The sequence below is a fragment of the Trichechus manatus genome, unplaced genomic scaffold (genome assembly GCF_000243295.1).
Source record: "Trichechus manatus latirostris isolate Lorelei unplaced genomic scaffold, TriManLat1.0 scaffold00045, whole genome shotgun sequence".
Classification (NCBI taxonomy): Eukaryota; Metazoa; Chordata; class Mammalia; order Sirenia; family Trichechidae; genus Trichechus; species Trichechus manatus.
Window position 1 is genome coordinate 8,047,553 of NW_004443981.1, and position 27,152 is coordinate 8,074,704.

Genomic DNA, 27,152 nt, shown 5'->3' on the forward strand with positions numbered 1-27,152 from the left:
GAGAAAAGATCGAAGTTGTCAAGGATTTCATTTTACTTGGATCCACAATCAACACCCATGGAAGCAGCAGTCAAGAAATCAAATGATGCATTGCATTGGGCAAATCTGCTGCAAAAGACCTCTTTAAAAAGTTAAAAAGCAAGGATGTCACTTTAAGGACTAAGGTCTGCCTGACCCAAGCCATGGTGTTTTCAATCGCTTCATATGCATGTGAAAGCTGGACAATGAGTAAGGAAGACTAAAAAAGAATTGATGCCTTTGAATTACGGTGTTGGTGAAGAATATTGAATATACAATGGACTGCCAGAAGAAGGAACAAATCTGTCTTGGAAGTAGAGCCAGAAAGCTCCTTAGAAGCAAGGATGGTGAGACTCCGTCTCCCGTACTTTGGACATGTTGTCAGGAGGCACCAGTCCCTGGAGAAGGACATCATGCTTGGTAAAGTAGAAGGTCATCGAAAAGGGAAGACCCTCAACAAGATGGATTGACACAGTGGCTGCAACAATGGGCTCAAGCATAACAAGGATTGTGAGGATGGCGCAGGACCGGGCAGTGTTTCCTTCTGTTGTACATGGGGTCACTATGAGTCAAAACCGACTCTATGGCACCTAACAACGTAATCAGACAGTGTGCTCCGAGATCCCCAGAGGGCTGGGCTGTGTGAAGATGGGGATGGAAAGGGGAGCTGGCGGCAGATGGTGAGTGCTGAGCGAAGGAGGTCAGACTTTATCCTATAAGAAGAGACCCCTGAAGTTCTCTAGTCAGGGGGTGACATCATCAACTCTTGGGGCAGAGAGGAGTTTCTGGCAGCAGTTTGAGGAGCGGGGAACAATAGGCAGGCCAGTTAGGAGGGGAGGGTGTTGGTGTGGGCCTGAGGTGAGGAGGACCCCACCCTGAGTAAGGGTGGAGGAGAGACCCATAGGAAATGACTGATGGGAAGGCCGCTCAGAACCCTCTGGGGGTGGACTCCGGCAGGCCAAGGGCATTGGAACAAACAGAAACCTTCCGGTAGAGCAGCTGGGACAAGTCCAGACGCGTAAGAATCCTGTTAACCAGCCACCCACTTGGCTACTACTAAACAGATGCCAGGGACCCGCGCTTTGCTGACTCTGGACAAAACCAAAGAGCAGAACTAATTGCGCACTGGCCTCAGCGGTCTCGGCCGCTCTGGCCCCAGCCATGAAGGCCTTCCCCCACCCGACACCCGAGGGGGCCAGCACCCAATACCCCAGCAAGAGAAGCCGCCTTGTGCACAGAAAACTAACCCTCCCCCCGGGATCCAGGCCACCGCCTTGATTTCACAGATGTGGGGCCTGAGCACGCCTGGGATGAGAGACACACAGTAGTGGGGGGGGGCACTCAGTCCCTGGGGTCGGACCCCCTGTGGCATTGGGGGCATGAGATGCGTTCCAGTCATGGGATCAGTTGTGCCCTATCCAGAACACCTCTGAGACTCAGCACCTAACGATGGGACGGATTCCAAATTTGCATTTCGCTCAGCTCCACACGGGGTGGATGTGTGATCTGCTGGTGCTGACTGAGCTAGGAAAGCAGAGGCTCAGCTGGGCCCCAGTCGGTGGGCTGCAGAGGGAGGCGGGCTCCCATGCCTGAGCCTCAGCACCTTCGGAAGGCAGAGAATGCTGTGTGACTAGCAAAACGCTCTCCCTTTGGATGTTGCGTCCCTGGGTGGTGCGAACAGTTAACACACTCAGCTGCTAACCAAAAGCTTGGAGGTTCGAGTCCACCCAGAGGCACTTCAGAAGAAAGGCCTGATGATGTTTATTTCTGAAAAATCAGCCACTGAAAACCCTGTGGAGCACAGTTCTACTCTGATACAATGTGGGGTTGCCACGAGTCAGAGTTGACTCAAGGGGCTGCTATGTGGGGAGCCCCTCCCCAGTGCTAAGCTGCCTAAGAGGCTTTGATGGAAATAGATGAAGGAGCCACTTAATATGGCAAAAGGCAAAGCTGAAGCCTCTTTCTGGGAGTAAAATGCAAAACAATCAAAAGAGGTCCAGGATTGACTGACGGGTTCCCAGGTCGGAGGAGGAAGCAAGCCCACCTTTGGAGGTGGAATAGATGGGACTGGGGGGCCCCTCAGCCACGCCCGCAGCCCTCCCAGGTACCTCTGGTACTCCTGCAGGGCCGCTACCACACTGTCGGAGAGAGGCTGCAAGTCCTGGGAGAAGATGAGGAGCTCCTTCAGCTGGGCCTGCAGCCTGTCCACCCTGGGCTCCTTGGCGGCCAGCACCTCCCTCGTTGCCTGCAGAACACAATGAACCAAATGAGGGCGGCTACGTGGAGAGGTTCCCAGATGGGCTGAGTCGGGGGCATGGACGAGGGGCAGGGCAGCCTGGGAGAAAACTGTTACCCCGAGGTCAGGAACTGGGAGCCCCACTGCGGTCTCGGCCCCTGCTCTCCTGCCTCATGCTAGGTGATATGGAACAAGGTATCTTACTCTATTTTTTTTAAAAACTTGTGGTAAGTATGTATACAGTCACACGTTGCTTAACATCCATGAAACATTCCGTGAACTAGGACGTTATGCGATTTGGATGTTGTGCAAACACCGTATTATATACAGGCAGTCCCCGGGTTACACACATCCGACTTACGTACAACCTGTAGTTACGAACCAACCCCTGTAAATTCTAGTATATTAAAAATCTGAGGTACATACAATGGTTCGTAATAACAAACGGGTGCTACTTTGTGATGTCTATCAATCCATTATTATTATTATTACTGTATTACTGTGTTAAAACTGTTTCAGTGCATCTGGAAGTGTTTTTTTTAATTTTTTTATGCTTAGAAAGGTACACTATATACTACAGACTAAGACCAACATTTGACTGACTGACATTAGATACGACTGGTACCTAACGGTTCGACTTACGTACAAATCTGACTTAAATACAGATTCAGGAATGGAACTCATTTGTAATTCGGGGACTGCCTGTATAACCTAATGGGATCACTGACGTATGTGTAGTCAGACGTTGCCTGAACGGACATTATTTGGCAAATGACTGTGTGTATATATATATAAAAATATATATATATACATATATATGTGTGTTTGTGTATATATATGTGTGCGTGTATATATATATATGTGTGTGTGTATATATATATGTGTGTGTATATATATATATGTGTGTGTATATATATGTGTGTGTGTATATATGTATATATAGGAAGTCTCTGGGTGGTGCAAACAGTTAACATGCTCAGCTGCTAACCAAACAGTTGCAGGTTCGAGTCCACCCAGAGGTGCCTTGAAAGAAAAGACCTGGTGATCTGCATTGAAAACCCAGTGGAACACAGTTCTCCTCTGACCCACATGGGGTCGTCATGAGTCGGCACTGACTCCACGGCAACTGGTTTCTGAAAACATTTGCCCTTTTTGCCTTGTCCACGTGTACGGCTCGGCAGCATTAATTACATTCATCACGCTTTGCGACCATCACCGCCCTCCTTTTCCACAGTATTTCCGTCACCCTTAACAGAAGCTCAGCGCCCCCCAAGCAATGATGCCCTCTTTCCCCTCCCTCCTGCCCTTGGAGACCCCAATCCACTGGGTCTTTATGCATTTGCCTATTCTAGATACTTGGTTTAAGTGGGATCCTGCAGTATTGTTCTTTTGGGGCTGACTTATCTCACCCAGCATGATGTTGGCAAGGTTCTGGTCCACGTCGCATCAGGCACCAGGACTTCATGGCATCTACTCTTTCCGAGCTACAGGTTTTCCCCTTACTCTCACCTCCTTCGCAGCACTGATACAAATCACTAACACATAGTAAGATATTTGGGGAACATTGATGCCATGCTGAGTGCTCTGGGTGTCCCATCATCTCGTTTAAGCTTCACAGCCAGCCTGGAAGGTAAGAATCTGAGTCCCCGTTTCATCCATCAGGAAACTCAGGCCTAAGATTTCTGTACACGGAAGGCTGCAGAGCTCGTAAACATAACCCTGACGTTGGAACCCAGGTGGTCTGACCCTAAACCTGTCTCTTAAGCAGCAGATGAAATGACGCATCAAAGAGGTACTTTTGTGAAGGTATGATTGTTGGCAGGCCTTGAATATATTTCCACTACAGTTGTTATCAAGTCGATTCTGACTCTTGGTGACCCTGGGTGCTCCAGTGGATTTTCAATGGCTGATTTTCTGGAAGCAGATCACCAGGCCTTTCTTCTGAGGCACCTTTGGGTTGTACCGTCAACTTTACAGTAGCAGCTGAGTGCATTAACAATTTACGCCACCCAGAGACTCCATATTCCCGCTGACTACCCCCAAGTGCTTCCTTCCCCATCCCAGCCCCCTGGGACTGTCTGAGGCATGAGCTTGCACTCAGACATGGCCTTTCCCTGCTGTCCTGGGAAGTGTGGAGTTTGACCCTGACCTGCACGACCCCCAGCCCCTTGCTCAGCTCACGCCCAGGAGGAGGCAGGGTGGGGTATTGGAAAGTGCTCGGGCTTTGGCATAAAACAGCCCTGGCTTACAGACCCACCTAGCTGTACAAACTTCAGCTGTTCCCTTGTTGGTAAAATGGGCTACTCTTAGCAGCCTCACGGGGCAGGTGGTAAGGACGACATGCGTGGTATGACAAGGCACTTGGCACTTGGCACAGGGCAGAGCCCAGCCAGTGCCCGTCCCCTCCCCTGCACGACCCACACTCCCAGGAGGTAGCCTGTGCTTTCGCTGTCCTTGGCAATCTGACCCTCAGAGCCTTCTTTCACCACGAGCCAGAGGCTGGGGTGGCCCAAGGGGGCTCCGTCTAGGTGGACCACGTGTGAAAAGGAATCGAAGGTTTCAGCTCCTGGGAGAAAGCTCGAATAGAGGGATCTAGGCAGTGGCTCGGGGCAGTGGGGGCCACTGAGTGTCAGGAGGCCAGGGAAGCTGCCCGACCAGCCCTGTCCATCCTTAAAGGTGCTCCTGTCAGTACCACTAAGCGCAGTGTAATGACACCTATAAATGTTTCCCTGGGAGACTCAGGCAAAATCTGTCTGCGGGAACGGGCAGCTTCTAATCCCTGTGTGAGAAGCCTGCATGTTGGTGCCCCAAGAAGGCCAGTCAGCCTGCAGGGCAAGCCGGGGACTCAGCCGAGGTCAAGGGGGAGCAGGGCCGCGGGCTGTCTTGGGAGGGAGGCCTGGCCAGACCCCAGCAAGGCCAATAGTTAGCCCAAGGGCTGTGCCAAGGGCCTGAGGAGCAGCGGGTGGCCAGGGAGCTCTAGCCGGGCGGCCTGGCTAAGCACTGCCCCTCTCTAGCCTCCGTTTCCCCACTTGTAAGGGGCCCTTTCCAGCTCTGACATGCCAGATTTGTTCCAAGCATGTCATCTTCAGCTTGCTGATGGCCTGGGATGCCGGGAGGGTAGGCCCTGATGGGTGGCTGCGTTTCTGGACTGACTGTGGTTTAGCGGGAAAACTACTCCGATTCCAGACTGAGGCATTGAGAGCTCCTGAAGTGGACGAATTGCCCAGCCTTGTCAGCAGGGTGTCGCAGATCATTCCGGGCCCCTGGGAGGGAGGGCCTCGGGACGGCCAGGGCAGAGACCAGCCTGCGGTCACGGCCTGGACAAGTGCCTGAGGTCCCAGTTGCTATTGCTCCCATTACGCGATCTTCTAAAAGTAGGCGCCTGAGAGGCACAGTGGTGGGAAGCATGTAACCTTGGGTCAGCCTGCCTGGGTTCAAGTTCACACCCTTGCCTCCACCTGTGCTGTGTATGACTGCGGGAAGATCATCTAACCTCGGAGCACCTCAGTTTCCTCATCCATAAAATGGGATGATGGCAGTACCTGGCGCAAAGGGCTGTACTCAGAGCAGCCCGTGTGGGTAAGTGAGAACTCCCACCCTGAGGATTTTGAAGCCGACCTCTCCTGATGCAGAGACTCCCTTTACAAGTTCTTTTAACCGAAGCCCTGATGGGATCACACTTGCCTGCAATTTGCCTGTTTCTCAAAAAGGGGAAAACGTCCAGATTTTTTCACCAGGGACCTTGGAAAAGATGGCCCAAGATGAGGGAAGGAAACAACAGTGAGTGGGCATGAGGCTTAGCACGGTCCCCCATCACACAGTGGGGCTCCACCTGCAACACCCCAAGACACAGGCAGCATCTGGACTGCCGTGGCCATGGTTTGGCCAAATGCTGCTTACCGAGTAGAGTCTCCAGCGGGCCACCAGCTCGTCCTCAGTCCCTGCCTTTGCTGCAGGTTGAAAGTCCTCCTCTGCCAGCCTCTGAAGGCTCTTCTGGAACTCTCCGAGCTCTGCCTCCAGCTGCCTGATCTGCCGCTCACAGGCACCCTTGGACTTGAGCACATTCTGCAGTCTCTCCTCTTCCTCCTCACAGAGGACTCGCAGCTTCTCCAGGACTTTCCGCAGCTCCTCCAGCTCTTGGGTAATCTTCTCTGCACCCAAAGGAGAGGTGTTCCGGATGACCCCCACGGACTGCTCCTCCAGCCTCTTCAAGGACCCCTCGCCCCCGGGAAACTCTTTGGCGATGTCCTGAAGAAGGCAGAGGGTCAGTGGGAAAAGACACGGGGGAAAATATAAAACATTTGCTCTATTTTCCAGAGCCCCAAGGAATGTCATGCTAAACACTAATTCCTAGATTCCTGGGTTACAGCATGGGGGACCTTTCCAACGGGTGGACTGTCTGTATTAAACTCAGACTTAGAACATGAGAACACCATTCCCTCCTGAAGCCTTTCTCAAGTCACTTGATTAAGGCAAGGAGAAAGTCTCCACTGGGTGCTTCCCTGTCTTTAACACCTCTCTCACGTGCGTCCCTCCTTCTTTCTAACAAAGACAAAGACAGCCTCAGCTTCAGACCCTCAGCTGGCGACAGTATGGAGCTCAGTAGACCCTGGTGTCGACATCTGGTTTCATTGTATTGATGTGTATGGTTCTGGCACAGTGGTTAAGAGCTCAGCTGCTAACTGAAAGGTCGGCAGTTCGAATCCACCAGCCACTCCCTGGAAACCCTATGGGGCAGTTCTATTCTGTCCTATAGGGTTGCTATGAGTTGGAATCGACTCAACAGCAACAGGCTTGGCGAGCTACTGCTTGTGATAATGGATGCTGGTGTTCCATTTATGCCAGTGACATCAGTTTTCTTTCTAAATAAATGTTCATCCATTTTTTAAAAAGTGAGTTAATTTAAATATAAATCTTGAATAGTCCAGGTGCCCTGCAGCTATGGCAAGTATTGTAAAGTGGTTCTTGAGTTACTGGCGATAATCCACCCACTCACCTTACGGAGGGAGTCAGAGATTCATTCAGGGCCACACAGCAAGTCAGAGAGGCTGAAGTGACTCCAACTTCTCCCGACTGAGGACTGAGGCCCCTTTGTCTACACCCCGGTTCCCCAACCTCAGGGCTACTGACATGGGGGCTGGATAATTCTCTGTTGTGGGCGGCCATCCTGGGCATTATAGGGTGTTGAGTAGCATCCCTGGCCTCCACCCACTAGATGCCACTGCACCCCTACCCAGGTTGTGACAACCAAAAATACCTCCAGACATTGTCCCCAGGGGGCAACAATCGCCCTGTGTGAGACCCCTTGGTCTAGACAGTTGTGCTGTGGCCTTGAGTTTCCAAACGCCCTGCCGGGGTAGTGACAGCCACAAAGCAGCCGTGGCCAGAACATTTTTCTCACCATTCCATGCTTCTCCTGTGTCCTGGATGTTTGTGTCTCCCCTGGCACCCACTATTGTCCTATTAAATAGCCTATAAAGTAGAACCCGCCATCCATGAGCGTCCCCAGAGCAGAACCTGAGTAGGGGTGGAGACCCGACTGGGGGTTACCTGCAGGGCGGAGAGGCAGTGCTGGGTGGTCAGCTTGCAAGCTCGCCCCAGGCAGCTGTTCACCTTCTCCACCACCGCCCGCAGCCATAGCTGGAACTCGTCCACGCCCGCCTGGTACTGCGCATGCTCCTGGGTCACCTCCTGCAGCAGGTTCACTCGGTCCTGTGGGAGGGGGAGAAGTCACCAGCCATGGGCGTCCCCCGCCCGGGCTGGTCCTGGCCTTCCAGGCTAGGAAATCTGCAGCCTGCCTGTGTGTGTCTGCGTATGTGAGTGTATTTGTGTGTGCGTGTATTTGTGTGTCTGTGAGTGTATCTATGTGTGTATCTGTGTGTGCGTGGCACTGGGTGTGTGTGTGTATCTGGGCGTGTATGTATCTACAGTGTGTATCTGGGTGCGTGTGTGTATCTATGTGTGTATGTCTGGGCATATCTCTGTGTGTGTATCTGTGTGTTTGTGTCTGTGTGTGCCTGTGACTTGTGTGTGTGCATGTGTGCAACCAGCCCTCAGCCCTTTTGCTGGCGACAAAGAGACCCCAGACTCTGCTCCACCAACTAGCAATATGGCGGGAGACTCTTGGGTTTGAAGCCCAAAGCGCATCAGACTGGGCCCTGGCCCGGGGGTTTCCCTCCGGCCATGTCCAAAGCTGGGCGTGAGAACCACAAAGACATAACCCAGTCATGTGGCGCACTCCCAGGGTGCCGGCCACTGCGCTACAAACTCCACACATAGGTTCTCACTGGGCCCTCCTGAGAGCCCAGGAGGTGGGTACCACTCTTGTTCCAGCTGACGGATGAGGAAACCAAGACAGAGAAGCGAACTTACTTGCCCACGGTCACCCAGGCAGGGAAGTGCCAAGATTCGAGCTCAGGAAGCAAGGCTGAGCCAAGCGGACATTTCCGGCCGCATTACACAACCATCTGCAGGGTATGGCAATAAACAGCAGCTCCCCGCTTCCTTATGGAGGGGTGGAGTCACTTCTACATCCAGCCAGTCCCACCTGGGTTCTAACCACACAAGGGACGAGATTGGGGAAATGACAGTATTTCTGCTGTCACCCACTGTGCACCTAGAGATTCCGATTTTCCAAACACACTCCATCACAGTGCCCCCTCCTCAAGCCCTCTGTGGCTCCCTACTGACCCCAGGCTCAGGTCCAAGCCCTGCAGCCTGGCTTTTGAGGACCAGGCCACTCCTGTGGCTTGTGGTACAGCAGTCAAGAGCCTGGGCCCAGACGCCCAGCTGCCTGTGGCTCCTAATTAACCTCCCTGTGCCTCAGCCTGCCCAGAGCCTGTCCAGTATGTGGTTAACGACAGTACCTGCCCCACTGGGGTGCAAAAACCCACTGCCATCAAGTCGACCTCAACTCATAGCGATCCCATAGGACAGAGCAGAACTGCTCCATTGGGTTTCCAAGACTGTAATGAAAGATTACAGAAGCAGACTGCTACATTTTTCTCCTGCAGAGCAGCGGGAGGGTTCGAACTACCGACCTTTTGGTTAGCAGTTATGTGCATAACCCCTGTGCCACCAGGACCCATCGCATTGGGGTGCAGCGAGGATTAAATGAGTCAGTGCTCAGAAACCGCTAGAACCGCACGTAGCAGCCAGTAAGAGCTTAAGAGCTGTGTTACCAGTTACCAGTTGCTGTCAAGCCGACCCCAACTCACGGCAACCCCATGTGTGTCAGAGTAGAACTGTGCTCCACAGGATTTTCAATGGCTGATTTTGCAGACATAGATTGCCAGGCCTTTGCAGAAGTAGGGTGTCTTTGGGTGGACTCAAACTTTCAACCTTTGGGTGAGCAGCCGAGCACATGAACTGCACCACCCGGGGACTCCGTCGTAACCATGAGTCATTGTTTATTGTCTCCTCCCCCCAACACCCAATGAGACACAGCTCAGTCACGTTCCATGTCTCTGCAGCTGCAGGTCACATGGATGGAATGTCTTGTTACCTCTCCTCAATCCTTTGTCCCATGAGCAGGTACGTCCCAGGAATGCTAACCACCAGGCCCCACCTTCTCCAAAGCTCTGCCCAGAGCCCCAGGCTGAATTAACGGCCTTTCCCGTGTATTCCCAAAACACAGGACAAGCCCCATCACAGCGTTCATCTACTGCATTGTGCCAAGTTCTTAATCACTCGGGACCCAGGAGCTCCTATGGACCAGGCTGCCCGTGATGATTTTGTCTCCTCCCACAGGTTCTGTGAAGGCTCCCTGAGTTGCAGGAAGACTAAGCATTGAGTGCCAGATCCTGTCTGCAACTGAAGAATCGTTCTCAAGTGAGTCAAGGAGTCAAGAAGAGTGGCAGGGGAGACTTACATTTAATAAGCACCTACTATGTGCCCGGAAGCAGTCCCTGGGTGGTACAAATGGTTAACACATTTGGCTGCTAATCGAAAGGCTGGAGGCTCTAGTCCACCCAGAAGTGCCTTGGAAGAAAGGCCTGGTGATCTAATTTTGAAAAATCAGCCATTGCAAAACCCTTTGGAGCACAGTTCTACTGTGACACACATGGGATCACCATGAATCGGAGTCAACTCGATGGCAACTGGTTTTATGGGCTTGGGAACTTCACAAGCATCATCTTATTGAATCTTCCCAACACCCAGAAAACCATCCCATTCTGTAAATGCCCAGCTGGAGCTGGGGCATCTCATAACTCTCATAGGGCTTCAAACAGTGAGTACCGAGCTCCAAAATCAGCACCAACATCATGCTTGGTAAAGTAGAGGGTCAGCAAAAAAGAGAAAGACCCTCCATGAGATGGATTGACACAGTGGCTGCAACAATCAGCTCAAACATAACAAGGATTGTGAGGATGGTGCAGGACCGGGCAGTGTTTCGTTCTGTTGCACACAGGGTCGCTATGAGTCGGAACCGACTGGACGGCACCTAACAACAACAGACCAGCAGCCAGCCGACTTCTGTCAAGGGCCAGATTTTGAGCTTTGTGGGTCCCACAGTCTCTGTCACAACTGCTCAACTCTGCTGTTGTATAGCGAAGCAGCCATAAGCAGCACACAAATGAATGAATGTGGCTGGGTTGCAATAAAATTTTAATTGTGGACACTGAAATTTGAATTCCATAATTTTCACACGTCATAAGATATTCTTCTTTTCATTTCTTTTTCAGCTATTTAAAAAGGCAAAGACAATGGCCCACGGGTTGTCCAAAAACAGTTGATGGTTGGATTTGGCCCATGGGCCATAATTTTCAGACCTCTGATCTTAGCCGTGAAGCCAGGCCATGTCCCAGGAAGGTCCTGACCATCTACGAAGCTGAGTCAAAAGTTTTCCACTGATAAGAGTGGATTCAAAAAACTTCCCTGGCTGTTTGTATATGCCTTCCCTCCCTTTGGGAAGCTCCTCACCAAATCTAGAAATACTAATTCATTTGAACCTTTGCAACCACCATTGCAAGTGGGAAAAAACACTCCCATTTTACAGATGGGAAAACCAAGTCTCTTAGTGAAGAGCTGAGAGGCTCTTTCTCCTCTACCCTCACGGCAGTGAGGCTCAGCACTTCAACAGCTGGGAATGGCAGACGGGAAAACACTGGCGTGGCCTGGTGGCACAGTGATTAAGTGCTCAGCTGCTAATCGGGAGAAAACTGTGGCAGTTTGCTTCCGTAAAAGCCTTGGAAATGCTCTGGGGCAGTTCTGCTCTGTCCTATAGGGTCACTACAAATAAGGTTTGACTGGACGGCAGCAGGGACTGTATTGCACAGAGTGGACTCTGAGACAGTGACTGTCTTCCTTTATGTTTCTGGCCAGCCTCTCTGAGGACGACACCGGACTGACAGCAGGTTTCCCTGCTGGCTTCCTGAGCCTGTGGGATTATGCTGGACTGACAGCAGGTTTCCCTGCTGGCTTCCCGAGCCGAGGGATTACTTGCATCCATCAAAACCGTCCCAGGTTCATCACACGCCATCACTCATACTGTGTTTGGTTCATCCATTCATCTCTTGGTGGACATTTGGGTTGACTGAACCTCTTGGCTATCGTGAATAGCACACCTGTTTGTGTCGTTGCTTTCAAGTCGCGTGGGTATATATCTAGGAGCAGAATTGCTGGGTCATCTGGTAGCTCTACGTTTAACCTTTTTTGGGACTGCCAAACTGTTCCCCACAGTGGCTGTGCCATTTTGCATTCCTACCACCCAGATTTGGAAGATGGTGTGTTATCTATATCTCTACAACAATAAAAAATAATTAAAAAAAAATTTTTTTTTAAACCCTCCCAGGGCTTTCTCTATTCACAGGAAAGTCTCGGTTATGAAACAGAGCAGGGTGGGACTAACAGGCAGAGACTCCACGCCGGCCCCTGGTTGTCACTCATGGTGTTGAATGTTGAGTGCCGAGAACTCTCCAATGGAAGTGCGGGCTGGGGGCTCCGCGCATGTGAACGTTGAGGCGCTGGCATTCGGCAAGAACAAGAGTAAATAAAAGTCTCCGCGACGGGGCAGGCGCGAGGACAAGAGCGTGCTGGGCAGGCAGGGATCCAGAGGGGAACCCGTCCAGGCATAAAAACCACAGAGCCCATTCGGCAGGGTAGGCTAGCCACCTCAGGGGATGACAGGGTGACAGACGGGAGGGGCTCGGCCTCCTCGTTAGACCAAACAATGAAAGCAGCTGAGGTCAGCAGTGCTTTCAGGAGCCTCAACGCCCGCCCGGCCAATTAGCAGAGGTAGCGGGATTTGTCTTTGCAAAGGGCTGCGTGGCAGCTCTGGTTCAGGGCCAAGACCTAGACAAGCGAGCTGTCTGAAGTCCTCATGGGAAGCAGGGGAAGGAGGATGCTGTGATCAGCCTCGCCCTTCGGAAAACTGATCAGGTGGATTCAAAAGAAACAAACCAAACAAAAACCTCTGGCAAGTGGCCTGCTACACTCAGGAGTGTGTCTGCTGATCTCGGTAACTACAGGCTTTAATGCCTGGCTGGGAGAGGAGAGACAACTCTGGGCCCCACAGCGGGTGCAGACCACTGCAGACAGGAAGGACCCCCAGATGGCTGCCCCCTCAGTTCACGGGTGAGCTAGAAAAACAATCTGCCCACCAACACAATCCAAGAAGGAAGCTTGTGTCTTTCAGCCTGGGCTCTGGGCAAAAAAGAAGAATCAGAGTTTGGAACCAAAGTCCTGTTTTATAATTTTGGCTTCAGGTTCACGTTCAGAATACCCTCTTGACTCACGAATGCCCGAGTCAATACACTGATGTAAAAATAGAAATCACGAAGGTGAACTCCCAGGGAGCCTGGCAGAAGTGACATAAAACCAGCCACTCTGAGGCCATGCCCCAGCCACACAGGGCTCTGCAGAAAAAGTCTGCTTAGGATGAGTTCACAGCTCCAAACCACAGCGTCCCCAAGGGAATAATTCACCATGTCAGGAGACACAACAGACAGCAACATCAGACCCCAGAATGTCAGCTACTTGAACAATCTGATGGAGACTGTAAAATATTTGTGCTTTCAATGATTACAGATATAATAATAAAGAAGGAATGCACAATTTAAGCAAAAAAATTCATAAATGTAGAAGGAAGAAAGGGAGGGAGTGAGAGAGAGAGAAAGAGAGAGAAAGAAAGAAAGAGCGTGCTCCCGGGTTACCTCCACCAGGTCCTGTGGTGGGGGGAGTCACCAGCCATGAGAAAGAGAGAGAGAAAGGAAGGAAAGAAGGAGGGAAGGAGGGAGGGAGGGAGAGAGAGAAGGAAGAAGGAAGGAAGGAAGGAAGGAGTGGACATAATAAAGAACTAAATGGAATTTCTAAAAATAAAAAATAATAATTGAATGTAATAACTAAATGGACTGGTTAAAAATCAGAGCAAGAATGAGGTGAGGAAATGGGGACTATGGGTGAGCAGAGGGATTGAGGAAAAGGGCAAGAGAGAGCGGAGGAGGAAAGGCTAGAGGACCAGAGGGTAGGAGGGCAAAGAGAGAGGGAGGGAGGAGGGAAGGGGAGAGGGAGAAAGAGGATCTGCCCGAGGTGAGGCAATGGCCTCCCTCTCCCTGAATGCACTTCCCCAACAAGCTAACTCCAGCTCCACCTTTGAGGCCCAAATCAAAAGGCACCAATGATGTGAGGTGGTCTTGACCAATGCGAGACTTAGCCCCCTCTCCTGAGGTGCCCCCTTGTGTTTTCAGACCTCTCTCCTGGCATCCATCCACTGTTCTATCTCTGAGTTCCTTCCTCTACTGACCAGGCTGAGGGGGGTCCCCACCCCTAAGCAGGGCCACAGGGCAGCAGACACAGGGTGTGTTGGCCAAGAGAATAGGGGGTCTCCTGAGCAGTGCCAGGGGTCAGCCTCAGATAGAAGGGCACCCACTGTCCCTCTGTGTGCCAGGCCCTCCCTCTCCCTGCCTTAGCTACCTGTCTCTAACCTCAACTTCCAGCCTGACGCCCCCGCTCCAGGAATCAGCTCCCTGTGGGGGTGAATGACACTGGGGCCAGGAGCCTGCCTGAAGCCAGGCAGGCCTGAGCTGAGTCCTGGCTGGCACTCTGGCTGTGGGTCCTTGGGCAAGTCACCCACCTCCTGAGCTTCTTTTTCTCTTCTGTAAAATGGGCATAATAACAGGAGTCCTTTGATGAGGTTGTGAGCATTAAATGGAAGCGTGGATGCAGAAGGCACCACACAAAGCCTGGTATTCGTTTGTACTTGATAAACACTGACTGCTATTTCCGCTTCCTCCCCTCCCCCCGCCCACTGCAATGATCATTATTATCCAACAAAGATATATTATGCGCGTCTATGTGCCATACATTGTGCTGGGCGATTTAATGGTGAGCAAAACAGAAAATGGACCCTTGTCCCTGTGAAGCTTGCTGATTAATAGGGGAGAAAGATAATAAAGAAATAAATGCAAAAATACATATGATAAGTGCTACTATGGAAAGAACAGACATCTATGACAGAGAACAAACGAGGGTTCTTCCCTTAGGCTGAGGGATCAGCAAAGACTTCTCCAAAGTGGTGACATTATTAATACTAGTCTAAACATAACCCTCATTTGGGAAGCTTTCCCTGACAGGGCAGAGAGTGAGTCGTATTAATGCCTGCACCGTCAGTACCCAGACAAGGACATGGACCAGCACCTGACCCAGAGAAGGTCCAGTGAACGTTTGCGAAGAGAACAAGTAGAGGGAGGGGCCGGGTGGTTAGGTGGATGCCGGGTGGTTTTTAAGTGGGTAGATGGATGGGCATGAGGCTGAGGGATGGATGGGTTGATGGGTGGGTGGCTGGGTGGGTGGGTGAATGAGTAGTAGATGGCTGAATGGGGGATAGATAGTGAGTAGGTGGGGAGATGACTGACAGATGGAGAGATGGAAAATGGGTGGGTGGGTAGTTAGGTGGTAGGTTGCTAAAGAGCGGGAGAGCATATGGATGGTAGGTAATAGGTGGATGGGTGGGCAGATGGTGGAGGGGTAGGTGGATGGTGGGGGGTAGATGGAAAACTAGTGGGCTGGTAGTTAGGTGGTGGGTGGGTGGATGGGTAGACGGGTGACAGGTGGATACCCAGTGAATAAGGAGGTGGGTGGAGGAGTAGACAGTGGGTGGGTGGTAAATAGTGGAGAGATGGACGAGTGAATGGGTTGGTGAAGAGGAGGGTGGGTTGGTGGGTAGGTGAGTAAGTAGATACAGGAACAGGTGGCTGTCTATTTGAATAAACAAATAGGAGACAAGTAGGCGTGGAGGTAGATGGGTGTGTGGGTAGACAGATGGATAGGAGGGTGGTTTGAGTAGGGAAGTGGATGAGTGGTGGTGGGCAGGTAGGTGAGTGCATAATGGATTGGGAGGTTCGGTAGATTAGTGGGGTGGGGAGATAGATGGGTGAGTGGGTAGATATATGGATATGAGGCGGGTAGAGGGATGGGTGGTGGGTGAGCAGATGGATGGACTACAGGTGAGTTGGTGGTGGGTAAGTTGGTGGGTGGGTAAATGGAAGGGTGGTGTGTGGGCAGATGGATGGATTACAGGTGAGTTGGTGGTGGGTAAGTTCGCGGATGGCTAGATGGATAGGTGGACAGACAGATGGTGAGTAGGCAGGTAGTGAGTGGTGGGTCAGTAGACAGATGACCGGATAGTTAGTAAGTAAATGGGTGGCTGGATGGGTAGATAGTGGGTAGACAGACGGAGAGGTGAGTGAAGACACAGCTGGCCAAGCTCACCTGGGCTTTGACCTTCACGGCGTCGTACTCAGCCTTCATCCTCTTCTGGGCATCTTCGTCCACGCTGGGGTCCCCGATCCTGTTGAACAGGGAGGCCGCCTCCTCCAGCAGCCGGTCCAGGAGCACAGCCTGGTTGTCCACATAGTGCAGTAGCACCTGGGCGTGGCTCAGCTGCCACTGCTTCTCCTTCAGGCCCAGCTGCAGCTCCACGCGGGGCTCCAGGGTCACCATCATCTTCTGGAACCAGCGGTAGAATTCATCTCGGGCCAACAGGTATTCGCTCCAGTGCAGCCACACCCACTCGATGCGGCTGTGGACACAGAGACGGGAGGCCGTGAACCCACCCCACCTGGCTCCTCGGCAGGGGGCCATGCCGCTGCCTCCGTCCCAACACTAGAGGGCGGGTGATGGGGCAGTGATGCCTTCTCTGGGCCTCAGAGCCCCCGGGCAGCCTGTTCACACTCCAGACCGGGCTCTACCTCCGTCCTACTGGATAAGACCCTTTTGTCCTATAAATGGAAACCCTGGTGGTGTTGTGGTTAAGAGCTACGGCTGCCAATCAAAAGGTCAGCAGTTTGAATCCACCAGGCACTCCTTGGAAACCCTATGGGGCAGTTCTACCCTGTCCTATAGGGTCGCTATGAGTTGGAATCAACTCGACGCAATGGGTATGAGTTTTTTTGTCCTGTAAATAAGTTCTATGGGTGGGGCAAGGAGAAGGCAAAAAAGCAAACCAAACCAGCTGTTGTCCAACTCATGGCAACCCTATGTTACAGAGTAGAACTGCCCTCCATAGGAAGCAGATTGCCAGGCCTTTCTTCCAAGGCACCTCTGGCTGGATTTGGACCACCAACCTTTTGGTTGGTAGGTGAGCGCTTAACTGTCTGCACCACCCAGGGACTAAGGAGCAGGCAGGGGGCCGAGATTCCAGACCCACTCTGGGAAGCACCAGCCTTGGTGATACAGGTTGGTGAGTCCTTAGCTACCTACACCCCAAATTCTAGCCCTGAACTCCCAATAACCATGCACAGGCACTCCTGGCCATTTCTCTCTGGTGTTGGGACTCGGAGCTCAGTCACCCCAGGCTCTTACCACGTGTGTGTGCGCTTAACAGTTACAGAAGACCGCCCTGGGGAGTCGGCAGGTAATGCACAGAGTACAACTGGATCTGTGGGCTCGTTAGGGCTCAGAGGGGACTGGGGGAGGTTGAGGTCTGCACAAGGGTCCCAGCAGTGCCAGGAGCTCACTGCATAACCCTGCCTCATCATCTGCCTCAGTTTCCTCAACCGTAACAGGAAAGTGGCCCTCTCTCTCCAGCCAGCATCACGCTGCCTTGTTTGGAATTTTCAATGAAAGGTTCTAGAAAGCAATGAGCATTCACATTCTTATTTTATCAAGATGGAGAGGATGCGGCAGCTCCTCTTTCCTGAGGCCTACTGTGTGCCAAGCACGGGGCCTTGCTCTTAACATTTGGTATCTCCTTCCATCCTCCTAACAACCTTCAAGGGACACTTGATATCCCCATTGTCCAGATGAGGAGACTGAGGGTCAGAGAGGCCAAGTAACTTTCCCAAGGCCCTGCAGAAAATAACCAGCAGAGCAGGAGTCAGTCCCACGTCGGCCTGACTCTTCCCTCGCCTATGTTCGCCACACCAAGCACCTGGTTCCTCCAGTCACTGGGCTCCCAGGTGCAGGCAGAGAATCTGAGCTAACGTGCTGGCAAAGCAACAAGCCTTCTTACTCCAGGGGCCTTGCTCTTCAGCTGGAGGACACACACAAGGCAAGTCCATTAAGAACTGTTGGCAAAACATGCGGGGCCCCCAGTGACCACTCTGCCGTTAAGCTGTATTCTAATTAGAAAAAGGCAAGCAGGGCTGGCTCCAATCCCAGGAGAACGTCCTGTGCCAGCCTTCCCAGGCCCGGATCACGGCACTTGGGTGGAGGCCTGGGGCCAGTGTGGCGGTGGGCAAGCAAGGACAGTGTCCTACCTGTGACAGTGAGTCATGTAGGTGACCGTCTCTTCCCACTGGGCCTTGATGTCTTTCAGCCGGACCAGGATCTCGGGCTTCTGGTCTTCAAGGCAGCACGCCAGGAGGGCTTTGGCTGAGCATAGCACCAACTCCACCTTCATGCGCCCCTCGGGCTTCAGTTGGCATATTTTCTGTCAGGGACACAAAAGCCAGTTTCCCGGGTTTAGGCGACATGCAAACAGGCACAGGCAGGGGAAAGCAGTGACACGGTGGAGACAGCCAGGACTCTGAGGCCAGAGCAGCTGGGGTGCAAATCGCAGCCCCTGTGCCCCTCTTCTGTGATCTTGGGGGGCCCACCTAGAGGTTCCGAGGTGGAAGGAAGGAGCAATGATGGAGGTGACCACAGACCACCTCCTCCCCTCCTTGGCCTGTTCCTACTGCGTGAGCGAAGGTCGGCTTCACTGGCCCGTTTACTCATCTGCAACAGGAAGGTGTGAGTAGTATCCACCTCCCAGTTTGGAGGGTCTTTTTCGGGGTTAAATGAGAACATGCATGCAATGTGCTTGTCACAGTGCGTGGCTGCCATGAGAATCGGTCTCTCAGACTCACTGCGGGACCAGGGCCTGGGGCCTCACCTCTGTGCCTGCACTGAGGCCCCATCCCCGCTGCCCAAAGCTGCTCCCAGCCAGTGACCGCACTCGTGGGAACACGAAGGCAAGTCCGCTCCTGGGAGGCGTCAGGCTCCCCTGATGGGTGACTTTGGCTCAAGAACTCCCCATGGCCTTGCCAAACTCTCCTTAGAACAACTGCCCTGCAGCCTAGCCGCTCCCCCACCCTCCTTCCCCTCCCCTCTGCAGGAATGGACCCAGCGGGCCTGGGTCAGATTTTCTCCCAGCCTCTCCAGGCTTCCCATGTTCCCTCTGCAGCTTTTCCTTCAACAAATGTCACGCACATGTCATCGCATCTCGGTGCCGGCTTCTTGGAGGACCAAGACCAACAAACATCGTCCACAGATAGTTGGCCTCCGATTAACATCAGCTAATGTCATTACAGAACCCTGGTGGCATAGTTGTTAAGAGCTACAGCTGCTAACCAGAAGGTCGGCAGTTTGAATCCACCAGCTGCTCCTTGGAAACTCTATGGGGCACCTCTACTCTGTCCTGTAGGGTCGCTATGAGTTGGAATCGACTCAACAGCAATGGGTTTGTTTTTGGGTTTTAATGTCATTATTGGAGGCCTGGAGGCACAATGGTTAAGCGCTTGGCTGTTAATCAAAAGCTCGGCAGTTGAATCCACTTGCAGCTCCTTGGAAACCCTATGGGGCAGTTCTACTCTGTCCTGTAGGGTCACTATGAGTCGGAGCTGACTCAGCGACAGCTAACAACAACATTGTTAGTATTAATCTTCATTCCATTACTGGGCAGCTGCAGTTTGGTCTCTATAGTCAAATAGGACTGGATTCCAACTCCATTTCTACTCCCTACCCTGTGTGACCTTCGTCAAGGTACTTAAATTCTCTAGGTCAGTGGAATGGGGGACGATAATGGTTATACTACCCAAGTGTTAGTAAGCATTAGGTAATACTTAAGGAGCCCTGGTGGTGCAACAGTTAAGCACTCGGCTGCTAAGCGAAAGACTGGCAGTTCAAACGCATGAGAGGCTCCACAGGAGAAAAGACCTGGTGATTTGTTCCCATGAAACTTACAGCCAAGAAATCCCTATGGGGCGATTCTGCTCTGTCTTTTGGGGTTGCTATGAATCGGAATCGACCCAAAAGCACCCACAACAGGTAACACTTAGGGAGTAGGCGTGCCGTTAGCACAGTGCCCGGCACATCCTATGTTCTCAATCACTAACTGCTCAGTACTATTATTATCTTTTACTGACCCTTCCGGTCTGTATTTACTGACGGTACAACATATGCCAAAGCTCCGTGCCTGCTCCCCAGCCCGTCTCCCTGGGGGCCAGTCTCAGATGGATGCCCCAGTAGGCTGGCTGTCTCTGACTCTTCTCTGGAGGTGGGGGGGCTCCTTCCTATTAACGCCGCATCACTGACAGCTGGGACCTCGGGTAGGATCCTCAACACTCTGGGCCTCCCCTCCCATCCTGAGCCAGTGATAATAATCCCTGCTTTGTCTACCCCACAGGGCTATTATGATATTAATTTTAAAATCATATTAATTAATAATTAATATCTAGCAATGTTAATTAAAAGGAGCCCTGGCGGCACAGTGGTCAAGCGCTTGGCCGCTAACCAAAAGGTCATATCTGTTCAACCCATCAGCCGCTCCTCAGGAGAAAGATGTGGGAGTCTGCTTCTGTAAAGATTACAGCCTCGGAAAGCCTATCGGGCAGTTCTACTCTGTCACGTGGGTTCACTATGAGTCAGAATCGACTCGATGGTAATGGCTTAATATTAATTATTCAAAAAATTTAATAGCAATTAGAATGTCTAATTAATTTATTTAAATATTTTTCAATTATCCTTAATAATACTTGTTAATTAAAATAATATTAATTAATTTTAAAATTAATATACGGTAATATACTTTGTAGAGGGCAGCAGTAGAACTCTTGCCTTCCATACGGGAAACCCAGGTTTGATTCCCAGCCAATGTACTTCATGCACAGCCACCACCCATCTGTCAGTGGAGACTTGCATGTTGCTGTGATGCTGAGCAGATGTTAGCAGAGCTTCCAGACTGAGAGAGACTGGAAAGAAAGGCCTGGTGATCTACTTCCAAAACTCAGCCCGTGAAAACCCTATGTAACACAGTGGTCCAATCCACAACCAATCATGGGGATGGTGCAGAACTGGGCCGCGTTTCGTTCCACTGTGCACGAGGTCACGAGTCGAAGGCCAACTTGATCCCAGCTAACAACAAAATATATTTTGTAAACTGTTGAGCAATTATGTAGACCCTCCTGATGATGATGAGGATGATGATGATAGCATAGAGGGACTTCCCATCCTACACTTGTCGTCAAGAACTGAAATTAAACAAGCCCGTTCCACACCCTGTTTGTCTGCAGATGAGTGGGATGGAGGAGCAGGTGGAATGAAGGGCAGGGAGATAAGCCAAGACGGACAACGACATTGCTCGGTTTGGTCTGGTGGAGGGGACACGGCAGGGCCTCAGAGGGTAATGACCTACTGCAAGCACCCAGACGGGGACCCCCGAGTCCAGCTTGTGATCAAGCAGCAGTGTGGACAATGGAAGTATCTGGGGTGACTAGTGGACTGGAGATTTGGGGGCCAACCCTAAATGTTCTAGACTAAGACTGCCCACCTCCCACTGCCTAGCACACTTCATATCACTCAGGAGTGGGGGCCCCACACAGGACTGAGGATGAATTTCTTACCACTCAAAGAGAGATTTAATTTGATGAATAATAATAAATAACGAACCAGTGGCCATCGACTGAGTTGACGCATGGCAACCCTGTGTGCGTCAGAGTGGAACTGTACTCCACAGGGTTTTCACTGGCTGTTTTTTTTGGAAGTAGATCACCAGGGCTTTCTTCTGAGGCACCTCTGGGTGGACATAAACCTCCAACCATTCAGTTAACAGCCAAGTGCGTTAACCATTTGCACCACCCAGGGACTCCAAAAATAATAATAACAAAGGACATGATGTTACCAAGCCCCGGAGTTGTGGGTTCATACCCACACCCCAAGGTAACAAGATGGCAATTGTTGCTAGTTGCTGTCAAGTTGATTCCGACTCATGGCGATCCCATGTGTGCAGAGTAGAACTATGCGCCATAGGTTTTCCAGGGCTGTGACCTTTCAGAAGCAGGTCGCCAGGCCTTACCTCCAAGGCACCTCTGGGTGGGTTTGAACTGCAAACCTTTGGGTTAGTAGCCCAGCACTTAACCATTTGCGCCACCCAGGGATCCTAAGAAGGTGGGACCCACAGGAACCTTGAGTTTTGCAGAAAGGGTTGTTGAAGCAGCCAGAGAGCCCTCCTTTCTACCCGCTGCTCAATTTAAGCCTGGGCGGAATCCAGGCCTGGAAATTGAGGGAGGCAACAGCTTTGGGGGAAGATGCAAAATTCAGTCTCACTTTGCCACATCCAGCAGGAGGCAGCCAGGCGCAGAAGTCCCAGTGAGGACACCCTGCCCCTTCCCTGATCTCTCCCGGACCACAGCACCTCTGCCCTCCTGCATGCCCGTGAGGAAGACACGGGCTGGACGCTGTGGCCCACTGCCCTTTGCAGGGGAGCGAGTTTGATGCTTCCTTGCCAAAGGGAGAAGAACTGGCCATCAGTCCCAAAGGTGGGCAGAACACCAGGCCCCACCTGATCTGGGGCAGAAATATTGGCCCGGGAATATCAACAGGTTTGCCGTGTGCCTGGGGCTGCGGGAGGCCAGAGGCTGTAACTGAACTGAGCCAAATTTCGAGAAATAGATTCCACCTTCCTTCGCTCTTTAGTTGGTGTGAGGTTCATTTACAGCCATCTCCAGCAAGGACACGAGCCAGGAGCACTTGGCGACACTTGGCCAGCTGGGAAGGTGCTCTGGGAACTGCCCCCACGAAGTTGTTCTGACGTGAAGCAGCCAATGAGAGCAAAGGTCAGGTGGGGGTTGGGCAGAGGGAAGGCCTCAGGGGGTGGGGAGAAGCAGGAGAGCTGGAGAGCTGGAGAGCTGGAAGAACGGGGTTAATCGGGGCCCTCCTTCAACCCAGCCAAGACCTGCTGAGCACCTACTATGTGCCAGCACTATGCTGGGCACTGGGGGCCAGAATGAAGGAGACATGGCCCGGAGCTCACGAGCTGGGGGCTGGGCTGCGGACAGAGCCGAGATGGCGTGAAAAGAGCCATGAGAGACTGCAAAGCATTATGGGAGCTCCAGGGAGGAGTCTGGGGAAATCCAAGAAGGCTTCACAGAGGAGGTGGTGTTGGCATCAAGCCTCGAGAGACGGTGCAGGCATTTGGAGATGGGGACTGAAGCAAAGGTAGAGAAGCAAGAAGTGTTTTGGGATGGGTGCATTTGGCTTTTGGACGTCAAGCCCCAGGAAATGCTAGAATGCCCTGACGGTGAAGAGGGCCTAGAATCGGATGAGGAAGTGGCCTGGCGGAGACAAGCTCCTGGGGAAGGGGGTATGAGCAGGGACAGTTGGCATGGGATATATCTCAGCACCTGAAACCAAAAGAAACAATCGCCCCCACTCGCCCAGCGCTGCCGGCATGCCCTGTGCTGTGCCAAGTACACCAACAGCTACTGGGTTCATTTCTCGTGCACACCCAGACCCAGGCAAAAGGGCGTCCATGCAGAGGGAGCCGCAGGGCAAAGGCTGGGTGGTAGGAAACCCAGGAGGTTTCTGCCCTGCCCGTCACTTCAGTGTCATAGGCACGAGCCCCTGCCTTGAGCCAGGTTGGGGGTAAAGCCGAACCCTGGCCTGGGGGTAGAGGGGAGGCTCATAGGGCCACTTCTCACTGGGCAGAGCCTCCGCCCACCTGCTGAAGGCAGACCTGGCCCAGCCCACTTCCCGTAGGGACCTCAGCCACAGGGGATGGGAAGCCAAGCCTGGGCTGCTGGGGCTGGGAGGCCCGCCTGCCTGCACAGCCGCCCCTGCCCAGGATGGGAGGGCCAAAGCTCCAGTCCTTTACCATTACAATGTGGTGCTGGGGCCAGCAGCATTGGCATCACCCGGGGGGCTTGTGACCAGTGGATCTGCATCTGCACTTCAACAAAAATCCCCAGGAGACCTGAATGCACCTCAAAGCTTGAGAGGCACTGGGCTAGCCCACACTGCCACCTAACAGACAGGAAACCAAGACCTGGCCCCGTGCCGGAGAGCGGCAGAGCTGGGGTGGGAACCAGTCCTAAGGTAAAGCCGGCCTCTGCGTACCTCTGTCTCCCGGAGCCTGGCCTCCAGGGCAGCACGGGGCCCCTGCGTGTTGTCACTGATCTTCAGCCGCTCCTGCACGTCCTCCATCCATGCCTGCGCCTCCTCCACCCTCCTGTCAAAGTCCTCCTGGGGCTGCTGCATCTTGGTACCTGTGGGGGCTGAAGGAAGGACACATGAGACCAGGCCGGCAAAAGTGCAGGGGGCTCTGGAGACGCCCCAAGGCAGGCTGACGGGCCGGGGGGCGGGCGGAGGACAAGGCCCAGGCCCACGCCTACCATCAACATCCCTGGGGCTCTGGAGTTGGGCAATAGGGACGGGGTCAAGTTGTCAGCAGCCAAAGGACTGGAAACGCCAGGGAAGAAAGGAAAACAAAACAGATCTGGCCTCTCACGTCTGTGGAGCGGGAGAGGAGGCCAGGTGCTAACCTGGCTAAGATCCTTTTGGCCTCTCACCCTTCCGCTCCCCTCAGGCGCAACGTTCTTCGGGTTCAAGTCCCTCCAAAAACTGATCTTAAACTCATACGGCCTGAGATGTCCGTGACTCATAAAGAATTTTTATTGGCACGGATCAAAAAGATTTCAGAATGCAATTTGTGGCTTTGGCCAAGCTGACGTCAGCCTTTTAGCTTCACCTGAGATTAACACCTCAGTCTGGGGATGGCCAAGTACCTACGCCAGGTATCTTGTCAATACTTCACTTACATAGGTCCAGGGCAGACATTGCTAATCAATCACAGCAACGTTTCCCGCCAAGCCACCCACCTCCCACCTCCATTCAGCACCTGGAGCAGCCACGGCCAATCCAGTGACAAGCACTAGCAATGAAACCCACTCGCCATCCTGCCTCGGGTGACTCTGCCTACTGGCCTCAGTCTCCACCCAACCAGCCCCCCTTTGCCTGACTGCCCACCCCTCCTCTCACCCTTAAATTGTAGACTGTGGACGCAAAGTCTCAGATTTTCCCATGTGATGTCATTAAAATCCCATTAAGCCCAGGCAACACTCTCCATTGTCCCAGTTCTCGTTTGTCTGCTTATAGTGACTACAGCCTGCTTTGGATTAAAGTTCTTTATATTTGCATCTTACAGGAAATACTCTGTCTGATTTATCCGCCAGTTTCCCAGAGTACCTTGCTCAGAATACACCCTCAGCAAATGTTGATAAAATAGCCCAGAACTGGTAGAAATGCTAAAACATCAAGAAACCTGGCAGAGTATTATTAAAATAGTGAAACAAAACTAGATACAACCTAAATGCCCAATAATAGCGGATTATTGAAGTAAACTGGAGCCCTAGTGGTGCAGTGGTTAAGAGCTCGGCTGCTACCCAAAAGGTCAGCAGTTCGAATCCACTAGCCACTCGTTGGAAACCCTATGCGGCAGTTACTCTGTCCTCTAGGGTCGCTATGAGTCAGAATGGACTTGATGACAATGGGTTTTTATTTAAGTAAATTATGGTAAATGTGCACTTTAGAATATTATGCAACCAACAAAAAGTTTGCTGAAAATGAGCTTGTGATAGAGAATGCTTAGGCTATAATGATGATAACCAAAAAATGAGACAAAATTATGTATTTAGTAGTCATAATTCTACAATTAACTTTTAAACACAAAACAAAACCTATGCTCATAAAAATAAAAGACTGAGCGAGAGGGTGCATGGGCTGGGTCGGACCCAGGGAGTGTGGGCAGAGAGTGGCTTAAGCCACACCCAGGACCTGCCCCTTGCTTATCCCACATGACTTTCAGCCCCCTTTCCCTGACAGGGGACCTTGAAGGCCACTTGGTCCTCACTGGGTAGCCACAGGCTGGAGGGTGGCCACCCAGACTGCATCAAACTCTTTTTTAGGGGGGAGAGAAATAAAACTTCATTGCATTAAAAAAAAAAAAAAAAGGCAGAAAGAAAAATATTAATGGCTATTGTCTTTGGGGAGCCCTGGTGGTGCAGTGAGTGGTTAACAGTCTGGCTGCCAACCAAAAGGTCGGCAGTTCCAGCTGCTCCTTGGAAACCCTATGAGGCAGTTCTACTCTGTCCTGTAGGGTCGCTATGAATCAGAACCGACTTGACAGCAACAAGTAATTGTCCTTGGTTGACATCCCTGGGTGGTGCAAACAGTTAAGTGCCGGCTGCTAACCAGCAGGCAGAGTTCACCCAGATGCACCTCAGAAGAAAGGCCTGGTGGTCTACTTCCCCAAAATCAGCCACTGAAAACCCTGTGCAGCACCGTTCTACTCGAACATACATGGGGTCGCCTTGAGTGAGAATATACCCCACAGCCAACGGGTTGGTTGGTTGGTTTTAATTGTCTTTGGTCGGCCGGTGCATAGTTGGAATTTTTTTTTTTTAAATGTACTTTGTAAATTTTCCATCAAGCGCAATTATTATTTTACAATGAAAACAATAAATAAACCCTTTTTAAATAACTGGCTGAACTGGCTGTTGTTGGCTCTTTCTTCTCAGCCAACAGCGGGTTGGTCAACAGCGTCGATTTGGGCTCTGAGCCCCACCGAGCTGGGCACCCAGGCCCCGCGCTGGGAGGGGAAGAGTCTTCACACAAGAACCCTGAGCCACAAGGACAGAACAGGACAACACACTGGGCGGAAGGACGCAGTCAGCTAGGGAAGGAGCGGGCTTCTCTCCAGGAAATGCGCGCGCCGTTCAGCGCTGTTTCCCCACGTGATGTTTTGCTTTCAGAGCTGTTCGGTTTTTTTTTTTTCTAACAATTTAATCCGTTCCCTGCAGCCACTCCCTTCTTCGAATGCTTCGTTTGAAAAGCACATTGGAATGTGCAGGGGTTTAAATTACTTCGTTATGCTTTCATCTCTTTTCTCGTGTGTAAACTGACGGGCTTCCAAAGGCTCCAACCTTTATTTTCACAAAGCGAGGAGTGGGAGGGGCAGAAATGGGTCCCGCGTTTCCAAGGACGCACAGGGTGGAAGTGGAGGCAGCGGGATTTGGACAACCCCTCGGGTTGGGAAGGCCTGGGGACCGGGATGGGAGTGGTTTGCAGACTCCCAGGCACTCAAAGGAACACAAGGTTTCTGGGGCAGGGGCGTGGCTGGCGTGAGCCGCCTACCTTGAGATCAGCCCCAGCGGAGTGATCTGACCATGGCCTTGGCCAGGTCACAGGCAGAGCTGGGCTCTAGTTCAGGAGACCTGGCCCTCCCGGCCCGTTCTGCCAAACCATTTCATTTCTGTTCAGTGAAACACAGAGGAATTAAGCGCACGCTCCAGGCCAGGCCGATGCTGCGACCATAGCAGCAAATAAGCTGACACCTCCCTGCCCTCAAGGAGCTCAGAGGTGGATGGAGAAGCCGTACAGAGAACACCTGTAGGGCCGCCGGGGGTGAGGGTGGGGGTGCAGG

The 27,152-nt window shown here is 52.2% G+C and overlaps 1 protein-coding gene across 1 annotated transcript in view; it reads right to left on the reverse strand.

Annotated features, from left to right (window-relative positions):
- SYNE3 (spectrin repeat containing nuclear envelope family member 3) overlaps nt 1–27,152 on the reverse strand; it is a 104,387-nt gene that overhangs the window by 29,836 nt on the left and 47,399 nt on the right. Inside the window, exons 2-7 of the mRNA XM_004376786.3 lie at nt 23,789–23,946; nt 17,953–18,125; nt 15,965–16,274; nt 7,805–7,966; nt 6,155–6,502; nt 2,127–2,263 (exon numbers count right to left, since the gene is read on the reverse strand). Coding sequence (XP_004376843.3) covers nt 2,127–2,263; nt 6,155–6,502; nt 7,805–7,966; nt 15,965–16,274; nt 17,953–18,125; nt 23,789–23,929 — 1,271 coding nt within the window. The 5' untranslated portion in view covers nt 23,930–23,946. The remainder of the gene's footprint in view (nt 1–2,126; nt 2,264–6,154; nt 6,503–7,804; nt 7,967–15,964; nt 16,275–17,952; nt 18,126–23,788; nt 23,947–27,152) is intronic.